Genomic DNA, 15,087 nt, shown 5'->3' on the forward strand with positions numbered 1-15,087 from the left:
AAGATCATCAAGGACAACAAACACCCGAGCCACTGCCTGTTCACCCCGCTATCATCCAGAAGGCGAGGTCAGTACAGGTGCATCAAAGCTGGGACCGAGAGACTGAAAAACAGCTTCTATCTCAAGGCCATCAGACTGTTAAACAGCCACCACTAACATTGAGTGGCTGCTGCCAACACACTGACTCAACTCCAGCCACTTTAATAATGGGAATTGATGGGAAATGATGTAAAATATATCACTAGCCACTTTAAACAATGCTACCTAATATGTTTACATACCCTACATTATTAATCTCATATGTATACGTATATACTGTACTCTATATCATCTACTGCATCTTTATGTAATACATGTATCACTAGCCACTTTAACTATGCCACTTTGTTTACATACTCATCTCATATGTATATACTGTACTCGATACCATATACTGTATCTTGCCTATGCTACTCTGTACCATCACTCATTCATATATTTTTATGTACATATTCTTTATCCCCTTACACTTGTCTGTATAAGACAGTTAGTTAGATTACTTGTTGGTTATTACTGCATTGTCAGAACTAGAAGCACAAGCATTTCACTACACTTGCATTAACATCTGCTAACCATGTGTATGTGACAAATAATATTTGATTTGAGCTTATATTAACTGCGCTGAACTCTAAGCCCAGATAGAAACACACTTGCTTAGGCATGAATCATGCAAATACCCAGATAGAAACCTACATCTTCTGTTTTTTTAGCAATGGAATTAGTCCACTGCGCCACCAGGATGGTGCTAGCATGCCATGTGTTTTAAATCATACAAAGCTGTTCCTTTTAGTCTATTCAAACAGATCAGGTGTGGCCAATTAGTGGGCGCGAGTTCACAACGTTGGTCTGCAGGTGGACTGGAGTCTGACGACAAAGAAGAATTCATAAGACTGGATGCTGCGTTCTATTCAAAATAGCCTCTCCCAACGACTGCCAGCCCTGGAGGTCTGTCTGGGGATGTTATGTCTTAAACAAGACAAAGAATACAAACAAACATATACCAAAGAAAAATAAACTAGTCCGCCCACCAAGGCAACCATAAATCTTTTGCCTGTGTTGCAGCTCAGATGCTAGGGCGGACTCGACCAAGTAACCGTACCCTACCTGCCTTACGTAAGAGACACAAACTAAAGCTACAGTATGAGCAGCAAAAGGCTTATTAGCTTTACAGTTGGTGAGCCATACTCTTTCCAGACCTACACAACCATCAAAAGGCATCAATGCTGAGTCTATGACAGCATTGAACGCCTCTCCCAAACCACATCACAAAAGTTTCACAGAATTCGACCAACAGAGCCAACGGCTCACCATTCCCTGTCCTCCAGGGCGGAACCAAAACTCTCCCCTGAAAGGTTCTGCTCAGGTATTTATGACATTGCTCCCCTCTTATTTCATACCAGACACTGTTTTCTTGTTTTTGCAACACACGGGTTGAAAGATCACGTGATCAAACAAAGCTTCAGACGCCATTGATGACGTTCTTCTGATCAAGTGATACACGCATCGGCACACTGCTTCGAGATCTCGATACACTCATTGTAAAGAATGTGGATTTTGTATAATTTATAGCCACTTTTATTAATTGCACTGCACAAGTGTCCAAGAGGTCTAAGAAGCTGGACATCATTGTATCTTAAGCTGAAAAACATCCCTCCCTCACAAGATCCTTCTGAGCCTGTGTAGGGACCTGATTAGAATTTGAACTGAAAATGCAGGTTGATTTAGTTTACTTTAACCTTCTTTCTGATCATCTGTATGAATATTTTTACCCCACGTTATTTATTTTTGGGGATCTTTATTATCCACTCGCACAGTAGGTGGCGGAATGCACAAACTCCATTGTACCAGAGAAGAAGAAGAAAAATTAGTAGCTGCGGCCAACACACCTGAACACACTTAACAAGATAGAGGATAGAGAGCGTTTTAGATGAAGCTGAGAACAGAATGTATGTTTTTCAATAACATTCTTAGAACGTTCTTTGAACGTTACTAAGGTTCTCTTATGGTTGTTATGTAAAAGTTGTAAACGGTCTGGGAACATTACTTTAAAAAGAACCATGAGGAAACCTGCAGGAAATGTTGTATTGACGTTCAAACACTGAAGAGCGTTGTTTCTTAACGTTCTTGGGAACAATTTTAGAACATTCCTTTAAGTACAACAATGAGGAAACCTGGTGGAAATGTTATGCTGTTATGCAGTATCTAATTTCCCACAGGAGAACATTGTTTCTTAATGTTCTATGAACTATCTGAGAACATGTTTTCCTAATGTCAAACCAGTTGGAGAACGTTCTAAGAACATTACCAAAAATACAATTAATTGTAACAATGTTTTAACTTTTAGGAAACGTTCTGTTAAAGTAATGAAATACCAAGATTTTTATTTTTATTTTGTCAATTTTGTTAAAACTGCCGAGAATGTTCCAAAGCCAAAAAACGATCCTGCACCATTCCCAGAACGTTGTGGGAAGGTTGTATGCAAAATAACCAGAGGACAGAACATTATGTGCTACAAGGGAAGTGAAATTAATATATTAGGGTAAAGCGTGTCAATCTTGACACTGATACAGTGCCGAGCGAAAGTCTACACACCCTTTGCACAGCCTTCACATTTTGCTGCCTTAAAATTTGAAAAGGTGAATTTACTCAGCAGGACCCAGACATTAGAAGGAGACAGAGACCACATAGAGCCTCACTGTAGAATAGATGGGCTACACTACAGTGACTCCAGACTCCACTTTCAGACCCCGTCCTTGGGCAGGTGGGATAAGTTGCAATTGACATTTTGCGGCGGACTTCAGAAACAAGCCTGGCTTTCATGGTGCCGTTTGAACACTGGGGGAATCTCCTGCAAAGGTCACTGAGCCCATTTCCCCTTCCTTCCTCCCCCCCACCCATCAATCCCCCCTGTAAAGACCTTTATTGCTTTACCTCCTCTCTGCTTTTCTCCTGCACTTCAGTTACTGGCACCGGTCCTATTCTAATGGTCTATATAGGAAGTGAAAGAGAGGTGACATGAAATGGCATCTTATTTTAAGTCGTATATTGCACTTACTTCAACTACCACTTTTATGTCCACATGATCCAACATGAATACAAACAGCTTTTCTTTTTAGTTTCAAACATACACTTAACAAATGGAAACTGAATTGAAAACACTTTCACATGTTCACATTGAGTGCTGCACAGGCACTTGTACAGTATGTACTGTACGTGTAAAGATGTCCTGTTAAAAACAGGCTAAAAACATTTGAGACAAACCATTTGAAACACTTGAGGTATGCTTGTTATAGGCCTAGTTTGCAAGTTACAATGGTTCCATATTGATGGAATATCACATATCTTTTTGCTAATCTCCGCAATCTTCTTTATCATCAGACTTCTGCTTCTTTTCCCCCCATCAGTGCAGCTATCCTGGTCCTCTCCTTCCTCTGGTAGCAACTGGTGAAACTTCTCAAACTCCTTCCTTAATCTGCTTTATTTTCTTAATCAAGCGCACCTCATGTATTTGACGTAGTAAGCCAGACTGTCATACCTGCTTGCTCGACTATCAAATCAAATCAAATTTTATTTGTCACATACACATGGTTAGCAGATGTTAATGTGAGTGTAGCGAAATGCTTGTGCTTCTAGTTCCGACAATGCAGTAATAACCAACAAGTAATCTAACTAACAATTCCAAAACTACTGTCTTATACACAAGTGTAAGGGGATAAAGAATATGTACATAAAGATATATGAATGAGTGATGGTACAGAGCAGCATAGGCAGGATAGACAAGGCAGTGGCTGGGGTGGTTGTTGTCCTTGATGATCTTTATGGCCTTCCTGTAACATCGGGTGGTGTAGGTGTCCTGGAGGGCAGGTAGTTTGCCCCGGTGATGCGTTGTGCAGACCTCACTACCCTCTGGAGAGCCTTACGGTTGTGGGCAGAGCAGTTGCCGTACCAGGCGGTGATACAGCCCGCCAGGATGCTCTCGATTGTGCATCTGTAGAAGTTTGTGAGTGCTTTTGGTGACAAGCCGAATTTCTTCAGCCTCCTGAGGTTGAAGAGGCGCTGCTGCACCTTCTTCACGATGCTGTCTGTGTGAGTGGACCAATTCAGTTTGTCTGTGATGTGTATGCAGAGGAACTTAAAACTTACTACCCTCTCCACTACTGTTCCATCGATGTGGATAAGGGGGTGTTCCCTCTGCTGTTTCCTGAAGTCCACAATCATCTCCTTAGTTTTGTTGACTTTGAGTGTGAGGTTATTTTCCTGACACCACACTCCGAGGGCCCTCACCTCCTCCCTGTAGACCGTCTCGTCGTTGTTGGTAGTCAAGCCTACCACTGTTGTGTCGTCCGCAAACTTGATGATTGAGTTGGAGGCGTGCGTGGCCACGCAGTCGTGGGTGAACAGGGAGTACAGGAGAGGGCTCAGAACGCACCCTTGTGGGGCCCCAGTGTTGAGGATCAGCGGGGTGGAGATGTTGTTGCCTACCCTCACCACCTGGGGGCGGCCCGTCAGGAAGTCCAGTACCCAGTTGCACAGGGCGGGGTCGAGACCCAGGGTCTCGAGCTTGATGACGAGCTTGGAGGGTACTATGGTGTTAAATGCCGAGCTGTAGTCAATGAACAGCATACTCACATAGGTATTCCTCTTGTCCAGATGGGTTAGGGCAGTGTGCAGTGTGGTTGAGATTGCATTGTCTGTGGACCTATTTGGGCAGTAAGCAAATTGGAGTGGGTCTAGGGTGTCAGATAGGGTGGAGGTGATATGGTCCTTGACTCGTCTCTCAAAGCTCTTCATGATGACGGAAGTGAGTGCTACGGGTGGTAGTCGTTTAGCTCAGTTACCTTAGCTTTTTTGGGAACTATGTAGCCTACAGTATGTCTTAAATATTTTATATGTCCTGAATATCTCTTCATTATCTGTCAAACAACCATTCATACTGTCATTTTAATTATGTGCAAGTGTAATGGGGTTCAGTGTAGAGCTGGGCCATACGGACAAAAATCTGTGTTGCTCAGAAATTGCCTGAATTGATGCGATAAGGAAACGTTTCTGACATGAATGTGCACCACATTTCTTTATTTATTATCCTTTAAAAAGATGCACCATGCAGATATCGATCCACCATTGCCTGGTTCCAAAAATTCTAATAGTTTGTCTAATTTCAGTTTATGTGACAAAGCAAGAAAGTATAGTATAGAGAATCAGTGAACTACCACTGTGAAGTATATTTTCCATAACCAAAAATATTGTATTGTCAGCTGTTTGAAGCTGGTGTACAAAACCAAAAGTAAAAGACGCAAAAACGAAATCTAACAACAGGACGCATAGAAATAGCACACATAGAACATATCTACTGCTTCGTAGACTTGCTTTCAATGAGAATGGCAGATCTATAAAACACATTTCTATGTGAATTTTGTCAGGTCGCCCAAAAAGTGACATATTGCAGCTTTAAACTACTACAGTGCCACTAGCTTGATCGTTGTAGCCATCAATTGTACAATTAACCCATCAATAACCCAATTAGCCCATATTAACAAACTTATTTCATTTTAAACTACACAGTTCTTTAGTATAGGCTACTTATGGTAATGAACGATATTAGCAAAATGCCTACGATAAGTGATGACTATGGTCCTGTGTCAATTATTTTCGGTTAATCGTCCTAGCTCTAAATCAGTGTACTGCTAACAGCTTAGCTTCCTTCACTGCCCGTCTGCCCCATACTGGGCTCGAACCAGTGATCCTCTGCTTTGAAGCGCATCACTACGACATGTCTCTGTAGCCCCTGGCCCAGATTCCACAGTTTCTCCATATCAAACACTCCCTTGTCCTCCACAAACTATTCAAACAGGTGCAGCTCCCACCCCAAAGTAGTTGCCCTTGGTGGCCAGGTAGATTATTCACCCCGAGGCCAACAGTCTGGAGGGTGTTGTGAAGAGCTGAGTTGTACGCCGTGTTGTAAATGGTCCCCGAGGTGCAGATTATGTCATATTTAGGGGACGGATCTTCCTTGAGGACCAGTGCTAGGAACATTGTCCAGTCGCCTGAGAAGAAACGGCAGCAGGACAGCTTTTGGTGCTAGGAGGGGTCCAGTGCTTGCCTCTTGGGCAATATGCTGCCATCCTCTCCCTCCTATTTTTTCTGTTCATTCTTCTTCATCTCCTTTGACTTTTCCTCTTCCTTCCTTACCTTCTTGTCCTCCTCCTCCTATTCTTCATCTATAATTGTTTCATTGTCTTGTCCTTAAACCTGACAGTCTAGCAGTGCGTTAGACAACGTGAGCCATTTTATAACGGTACTATTATAGTCCTGGAAATAGGCCCGATTTGCACATTTCTTTAGTGCCAGTAGGCCCAGCACCGTAGCCCAGATCTAGACCACTCTTCCCCCCCGAACGTCTCCCACTCTTTCTCTAGCAGCTCCATGAGGTCATAGGTACACTCAGAGCTCAGGGATGATAACGAGTTTCCCACTAGTAATTACAAGTTGGAGCGCTGTTCAAGTCGATGTTTCCCAGTTGTATGTTGTAAATTCCCACTTCCCACTTGGTTATGAACACAACATAATTTTAGCAACCTCCATGCAGCCACGTGTTAATGACATATTAGGGCACATCAAATCCATAATGCACTGTGGGTAAATGGTGACTGACTTGACTGATTGATCGACAAATAATAATGAGTAGGTATTTATGATGCAAGGTGATTTTTAGATCAGTCAGTCAGGCAGTCCTCTGCACTGTCAGCTGCAATGCCGAACAAGCCTGTTAACTACATGCGTCAGAGTCATGCGGACTGGAAGGAAAGGTTATATGAACACGCCTGCTGCCCAAATGGATGACGTATGTCGCGCAGCTGAGAGTAGAGTGTGGGAGGAAGTGAGCTTGTTCGTGGAGGCCCAAGGCGGAGGAAGGAAAGACCATGGAAGCACTGTTTGAGTCAGATGGTGAATAGAAGAAAAAAAACTGTAGCATTTAAAAATGGAGCAAAACGGGCTAAAGTTGTTAAGAAAGATGTAGAGCGTGTTTTTGGGAGATCTATTTGCGGTCAAGGAGATGGTGGAGGATGCCCTAGAAAAAGTGGAGTTAATCAAAGTCACCAGGAGTGGTATGGTGTAGAATCATTGTATGTCAGAAGAACAAAAGGAACGTGCATTGTGTCTCAGGGAGTTATAGGAGTATGAAGTAGAAAGCTTTTTCTGATCAGGGCACCGGTAAAAGGTGTCATCTCTGCCATCACTGTGAAAATTGAGGCTGAAAATCTAAAGCACCACCTACCAGGAGTGGTGGATGCACGTCAACTGAACCGTGTGATAAATGGAAGGAAAGAGGAAGGCCTATCGGTGATATTGCTATTTGATGAAAAGTTTCTATGACATATTTGGTGAAAGCTTAAATGTAAAAAGTTTCGCCAAGTGGCAAGTGTGTGCAGACAGAATAAATATGTTGTGGAAGAGTCACAGTGGATACACAGTGCTGCAATTGTGGTGGGAACCACATTCCCGTGTTCCAGGAGTGTCCTGTAAGGGTGAAGGAGGTTGAAGTAGCAAGAATCTGGGCTGTCCACCAGAGGCAGTGCAAATAGCTGAAGGAGCAAGTGCAAATGAGGAAGAAATGGCAATGGATGTCCTGCAGCCTGCTAAAGTGTTGTTCATCAGTTGAGGGATGCTGAACTAACAAGAAATCAACAAAACTTGACATAATTGTGAATGCAGCAGAAAGGTAAATGTATCTCCAGGCGCCTCATTTATCAATATTCGGTAGAAACTATTCTAAAATACTACTTAACAAATGGAATTTAGAATGTTCGTATGCATAGAAAAAGTGTGATTTATCAAACAATCCTAGGAGCATCTTACACACACCAGTAGGAGACTCAGTGCTCTTGCATGACCTTGGCTATTAGCATTTCGAAACGCCCATAATTAATCATATATGGTCAAAATCATCCCTTTAATGGCTGTGGGGAATATACAAAGCAGTACCATGAAATACAATACTTTTCCCGAGACTGATGCTAGTGTCGGAGATTGAGTACATCCAAAATATTTTATTTTGCTCACTCGGTTGTGGTTTGACCAGTAAAACATAGCTATAAAGAGAGGACCATTACGATAATTCAAGGTGCTTCAGCAATGGCAAATATACTTCAAATGAGTAGGCAACACTCACCAATAAGCCATCCATCATCAACAGCTCCCTCCTGTAGGCGTATAAGCCAACAATAATGCAGTCGTGCGTTCCGCCTGGCCACCACATTCAGTAGAGTTTTTTTTAAGCACCATGTAACCTCTCACCTTTTCTGTTCACATATTCTAGTTTAACTTGTTTTGGGATGGTGCTTTTATGGCAATGTGGGTGCTATCTATTACTCTGTACATATTTGGGAACTCATTCATGGCAAAGAAACTTTTCTTGACCTATTGTGCGATGGTGTATGGAAATTGTATGTTACAGTTTGTTTTGCTGATGATTGTATCCAAATGATTGGCTCATTGAGGGATGTGAGATGCCGATCGGCAAGCTCCCTCTGAAAAGTGCATGTTGCCAAAAACCCAAGGGTGGATAGCATTTGTGCACCGGAATGGCATGTGTTTTGCGAGGATTTCGGTCTTAAATTAATCAAAAAATCCGATAAATTTGGTTTTGGGAAAGGATATCTGATGAGCCAATCTGTACGTTCTGCAGAATAAGTCCCACCTTGACTGTACTTTATATGGATTATTATCGTAACATGCACTGATGGTGGTCAAATTATATTGCATGTCAAGATACACTATATATGCAAACATATGTGGACACCCCTTCAATTCGTGGATTTGGCTATTTCAGCCACATCCATTGCTGACAGGTGTATATAATTTAGCACACAGCCGTGCAATCTCCATAGACAAACATATATATATATATTCTCTTGCTTTGTTTGCTCTTTTCAGTAATATGTCTATCCCGGATAAGCTACCTGGGAAAGGGCTGAAAATAGCCCATGTTATGTAGACTTAGAAATAATGTTCATGAAATCAATAACTTACTAACATCAGATAACATTAATATCTTAGCCATTTCTGTGACTCACTTAGATAATTAACTTGATGATACAGCAGTAGCAATACAAGGATATAACATCTATAGAAGAGACAGAAAAGCTTATGGGGGAGGTGTTGCTGTATATATTCAGAGCCATATCCCTGTAATGCTTAGAGAAGATCTTATGTCAAGTGTTATTGAAATGTTGTGGTTGCAGGTTCACATGGCACATCTAAGGCCTTTTATTTTGGGGTGCTGCTATGGGCAACACCAAGTGCTAACAGTCAGTATCTAAATAATATGTGTGAAATGCTTCATAGTGTACAGTACCTTGCAAAAGTATTCATCCCTTTTGTGTTTTTCCTATTTTGTTGCTTTACAACCTGTAATTTAAATAGATTTTTATTTGGATTTCATGGGATGGACATACACAAAATAGTCCAATTTAGTGAAGTGAAATTGAAGAAATTACATGTTTCCATAAATAAAAAAAAACATGGAAAAGTGTTGCGTGCATATATATTCAAGCCTCATGATGAGTTGATCATTTGAATCAGCTGTGTAGTGCTAGGGCAAAAACAAAAATGTGCAGCCCTTTGGGTCTCCAGGAGCAGGTTCGAGAACCAGTGATCTAGACCAATTTAGACAAGCCTGAAGCCTAAAAAGAACATTGTCTCCACTATGTGCATGTCGAAACCCATGATGTCATGGATGAAACAGGGCACTTGAGGGGTAGTGTGTACAAGTGTCAACGAGTGCAACAGATCAGTCATATAGAGATGAATGTGACAGACAGTATATAGATGAATGTGTACACAAACTATCGGTAAGTGAAACATGACACGTATGATAACCGGAACACCCACATTAATCCTTCTTCCTCATCATGTTATATTGACAGCTACTCAGGTGTAAGCAGCTAGGTGGTTCTGCCTTGTTTGTTAATTCTTCCTAGGAAATCCCCCTTTCTCTCCCACTGGTTTTACTGTATCTCCCTCCCTTCTCTACGTCTCTGTTACAGTATTTCCGTGATGAAGCTGAAAAGGAGATTCCACTCGAGCTATACCGGTATGTCAGCATGCTTGACTTCTCTTACTCTACATAATCTACCCTGGTTGGTCCCCACTCATAGGGTTACTGTAATAACCCAGTTAGCACATTTGGTTCCTTGGATGTTGTGGGAACGTACATTTTTTGGTTTTGTAAGGTACTGGGTGTCATGAGGGTGAAGTCAGGCGTAGGAAAATAGAGAGTTCAATATGGTGCTCTTTTAATGCACACACGGTGAACCACGGCCACCCCACTAAACACTGGGTGCTCAAACAAAATGCCCCAGACACGGGGAACGAAAACAGTCCAGCACTATACACGAACATACACCAACACGTTCGTCTGTATCAAACACCAGGGTTACAATAATCAATCCCGCACAAAGAAACGGGCGGGCCGGCTGACTAATAAAGCCCAACTAATTACAACAAACTCAAATCAGGTGTAATCAATAAACACATAAGGAGGGGGAGAAAAGAATCAGTGGCAGCTAGTAGGCCGGCGACGATGACCGCCGAGCGCCCCCCGAACGGGAAGGGGAGTCACCTTCGGTCAGAGTCGTGACAGGTTTCCCATTAGTTCTGGGAATGAAGCCAGAATTTTCCTGAATGGTAAAACGGAATGTTTTTTAAACATTCTGAGAATGGAAGTGAAAATTTTGCATGTTCTGGGAATGTAACTGTTTTGGTTGTCGGGATGTTCTTTGAACGTTTTAGTATGGTTCACAGAACGTTTTCCTGGAAGGATTTATTAATGGAAATGGAAGTTATTTGGAGGTTTTTGAAAAACTTCCTTAGGGACAGATCTAAATTTACTGGCGACCCTTGTTTATAAAATTCGATATAGACTTTGCTACTTCAGCATGCGTTTGTGGCACAGCCGGAACCTGTAGCAAGAAGACTGAGGGTTCACCAACCGCCACAGACGAGCTCACTCTCACTGCCTGTTTCATTACTTCATGATCAGCTAGGGGAAATCATATTTTCAACATTTTGATGCCATAATTATATATGCAACACTAGTCTAGTGGTTAGGATTCGGCGCTCCCACCGTCGCTGCCCGGGTTCGAACTGCTCTTAGGGCTCCTGAGTGGCGCAACGGTCTAAGGCACTGTATTTCAGTGCAAGAGGTGCTACAGTCCTTGGTTTGAATCTAAGCTGAATCACATCCGGCCGTGATTGGGTGGCACACAATTGGCCCAGGGTCATCTGGGCTTGGCCGTCATTGTAAATACGATGTGGTGTTGAAGTCGTCATGTTTTGTTAATTGGTTGTGTGGTGTAAAATTAAAATAATAAAACAAAACATACTGACAAAAAAAACTAAAATGAAAGAAAAGCATTGCAAATTTGAATGTTGTAAAGTTAGTGTGGGAGAAATGGAAAAAATCTTGTTATCGATCAATAATGACAAACCTCCTGGGATTGACCACTTAGATGGAAAGCTTCTGAGGATGGTAGCTGACTCTATAGCCACTCCTTTCTATCAAATGTTTAATCTGAACCCAGAGGGAAGTCTTTGTCCTCAGGCCTGGAGGGAAGCCAAAGTAATTCCGCTACCCACGAGTGGTAAAGCGGGCATTACTGGTTCTAATAGCAGACCTATAAGCTTGCTGCCAGCTCTTAGCAAACTGTTGGAAAAATTGTGTTTGACCAAATACAATGCTATATCTCTGAAAACAAATTTACAACAGGCTTTTAGCATGCTTTAGAGAAGAGCACTCAACATGTACTGCACTGACACAAATGACTGATGATTGATTGAAAGAAATTGATAATAAGCAAATTGTGGGAGCCATACTGTCAGATGTCAATGCAGCCTTTGATATTATTGACCATAACCTGTTGTTGAAATAAAGTACACTACCGTGCAAAGGTTTTGGGTCACTTAGAAATGTCCTTGTTTATGAAAGAAAAAAAGGAAAAAAACTGTCCATTAAAATAACATCAAATTGATCAGAAATACAGTGTAGACATTGTTAATGTTATAAATTACTATTTTTATGGAATATTTACATAGGCTACAGAGGCCCATTATCAGCAACCATCACTCCTGTGTTCCATTGGCATGTTGTGCTAGCTATTCCAAGTTTATAATTTAAAAAGGCTAATTGATAATTAAAAACATTTTGCAATTATATTAGCACAGCTGAAAACTGTTGTGCTGGTTAAACTGGCCTTTAGACTAGTTGAGTATCTGGAGCATCAGCATTTGTGGGTTCGATTACAGGCAAAGGGGTTATCTAATGATCAATTAGCCTTTTAAAGTGATAAACTTGGATTAGCTAACACAACATGCCATTGGAACACAGGAGGGATGGTTGTTGATTATGGGCCTCTGTACGCCTATGTAGATATTCCATTACAAATCAGCCAGTTCTAGCTACAATAGTTATTTACAACATTAACAATGTCTCCACTGTATTTCTGATCAATTTACTGTTATTTTAATGGACAAAAAATTGGATTTTCTTTCAAAAACAAGGACATTTCTAAGTGACCCCAAACTTTTGAATGGAGTGTATGTGTTATGGATTTTCAACCTCTGCCATATTGTGGATTCAGAGCTATCTATCTAATAGAACTCAACTGGTTTTCTTTAATGGAAGTTTCTCTAATGTCAAACATAAAGTATGGTGTACCGCAGGGCAGCTCTCTAGGCCCGCTACTATTTTTTTTATTTTTTTACCAATGACCTGCCACTGGCGTTAAACATAGCATGTGTGTCCATACATGTATGCTGATGATTCAACCGTATTCACATTAGCAGCCACAGCTAATGAAGTCACTGAATGGATGGCCAGTAATAAACTGGTCCTGAACATCTCTAAAACTAAGAGCATTGCATTTGGTACAAGTTCTCGATCTCAGCTGAATCAGGTAATGAATGGTGTGGCTGTTGAACAAGTTAAGAGACTAAATGACTTGGCGTTACCTTAGATTGTAAACTGTCATGTTCAAAACATATGAACTCAGCAAAAAAAGAAACGTCCCTTTTTCAGAACCCTGTCTTTCAAAGATAATTAGTAAAAATCCAAATAACTTTACAGATCTTCATTGTAAAGGGTTTAAACACTGTTTCCCATGCTTGTTCAATGAACCATAAACAATTAATGAACAAGTACCTGTGGAACGGTTGTCAACACACATATACATATATATATATATAAAATACTGTACGCTTTCTGCTGCTTTAATAAATAAAATACCAAATACAAAAAGTTCATCAAATTTCTGCCCTGCTAGAGCTGCCCTGGTCAACTATAAGTGGAAACGTCTAGGAGCAACATGGCTCAGCCGTGAAGTGGCAGGCCACACAAGCTCACAGAACAGAACTGGTGAGTGCATAAGCACGTAGCGTGTAAAAATTGTCCGTCCTCGGTTGCAACACTCACTACCGAGTTCCAAACTGCCTCTAGAAGCAATGTCAGCACAATAACTGTTTGTCGGGAGCTTCAGGAAATGGGTTTCCATGGCCGAGCAGCAGCATTCAAGCCTAAAATCACCATGCGCAATGCCAAGCTTCGGCTGGAGTGGTGTAAAGCTCGCCGCCATTGGACTCTGTAGCAGTGGAAATGCGTTCTCTGGAGGGATGGTTCACGTTTCATGATCTAGCAGTCTGACGGAAGAATCTGGGTTTGGAGGATGCCAGGATGTATAGTGCCACTGTAAAGTTTGGTAGAGGAGGAATAATGGTCTGGGGCTGTTTCATGGTTCAGGCTTAGGCCCCTTAGTTCCAGTGAAGGGAAATCTTAACTCTACAGCATAGAATGACATTCTAGCCGATTCTGTGCTTCCAACTTTTAGGCAAATTTGACAAAAGCTGTGATCCCATCTAGACATGACCCCAATGCCTGTAGGTATCGGAGTAGACATTTGAATCTGACTAAATGAGTACATCGATTATTTTAATATTCTATTTTTTTGGGGGGGGATAATCGTGTTTTTCTTTCACCCTTTCCGTATTTCCCCGTGTTTTCTGTTCCCCAGTTTTCACCCCACACAGTAGGTGGCGGCATGCACCTCTTAACATATGTTTGCGGACCTCCATAATACCCTGGAAGAAGAAGATGAAGAGTCGCACGTGGAGACAAATGGATGGTTTTCAGTCAGTCGTACTGATGAGCCCCTTGGTTCCCAGCTAACTACTGTAGCTAGTTTAAGCTGGCTAGCCAGCAACAACAGCAGCATGGCGCTAGTTTTAAAAGAAAGTTATGTTTATTTTGATGGGAGAGGGAGAAATAACTTGTAGTATTGGTCACCATCTGGATGTCACCATGACATGCCGAATGACCAGTATTACCAATATATGACCAATATTACTGTCCCCACTACAACAACAAAGTACTTACACAATTTTGTCCTTAGAATTCCATTCATTCCTATGGAGAACTGCTCCTACTGGGTAGTGCCAATATGTCCGACAGGTGGCTTCAAAGTCTCTCAATGGCCAATACATAGCATTAGCAATCCAAGGTTAATATACACAATTGGGAGCGTACCACTGGGAAATAAATAAAATTCATTAAAAATCCTACAATGTGATTTTCAAGATTTTTTCCCCCTCATTTTGTCTGTCATAGTTGAAGTGTACCTATGATGAAAATTACAGGCCTCATCTTTTTAAGTGGGAGAACTTGCACAATTGGTGGCTGACTAAATACTTATTTGCCCCACTGTATATATATATTTTACTGGACTGATGCCCTGCATCTGATGGTCAGTCTGAGGGGAGGGAGCTTTGGTGAGGCTGCCTCTCACCTGACTCATCGCCCCTCCAATGAGAAAACGGGATACAGTCTTCCAGCAGATGACGGACTGCATTATTTCTACCTCTTTCCCCAATTCATGTTGTTACTCTTATTACCAGGGAAAGTGAAACATTCCTCGATATTAAAAAAAAGAGACAAACTGCTAAAAATAACAAAGCAAGCTTATTGGAACACTTTCCTTTAGTCATTCAGTGCAGCTACAG

At 41.6% G+C, this 15,087-nt stretch overlaps 1 protein-coding gene across 1 annotated transcript; it reads right to left on the reverse strand.

Moving 5' to 3' along the window:
- Positions 1 to 5,731: 5,731 nt before the first annotated feature.
- mettl18 (methyltransferase 18, RPL3 N3-histidine) lies at positions 5,732 to 8,220 on the reverse strand. The gene is given in 7 exon segments (XM_064930886.1): positions 5,732 to 5,897; positions 5,899 to 5,964; positions 5,966 to 6,171; positions 6,229 to 6,243; positions 6,289 to 6,425; positions 6,428 to 6,486; positions 8,210 to 8,220. Coding segments are annotated over 7 exon segments (660 nt in total).
- Between the last annotated feature and the right edge of the window lie 6,867 nt (positions 8,221 to 15,087).

Source organism: Oncorhynchus masou, chromosome 23, assembly GCF_036934945.1.
Source record: "Oncorhynchus masou masou isolate Uvic2021 chromosome 23, UVic_Omas_1.1, whole genome shotgun sequence".
NCBI lineage: Eukaryota > Metazoa > Chordata > Actinopteri > Salmoniformes > Salmonidae > Oncorhynchus > Oncorhynchus masou.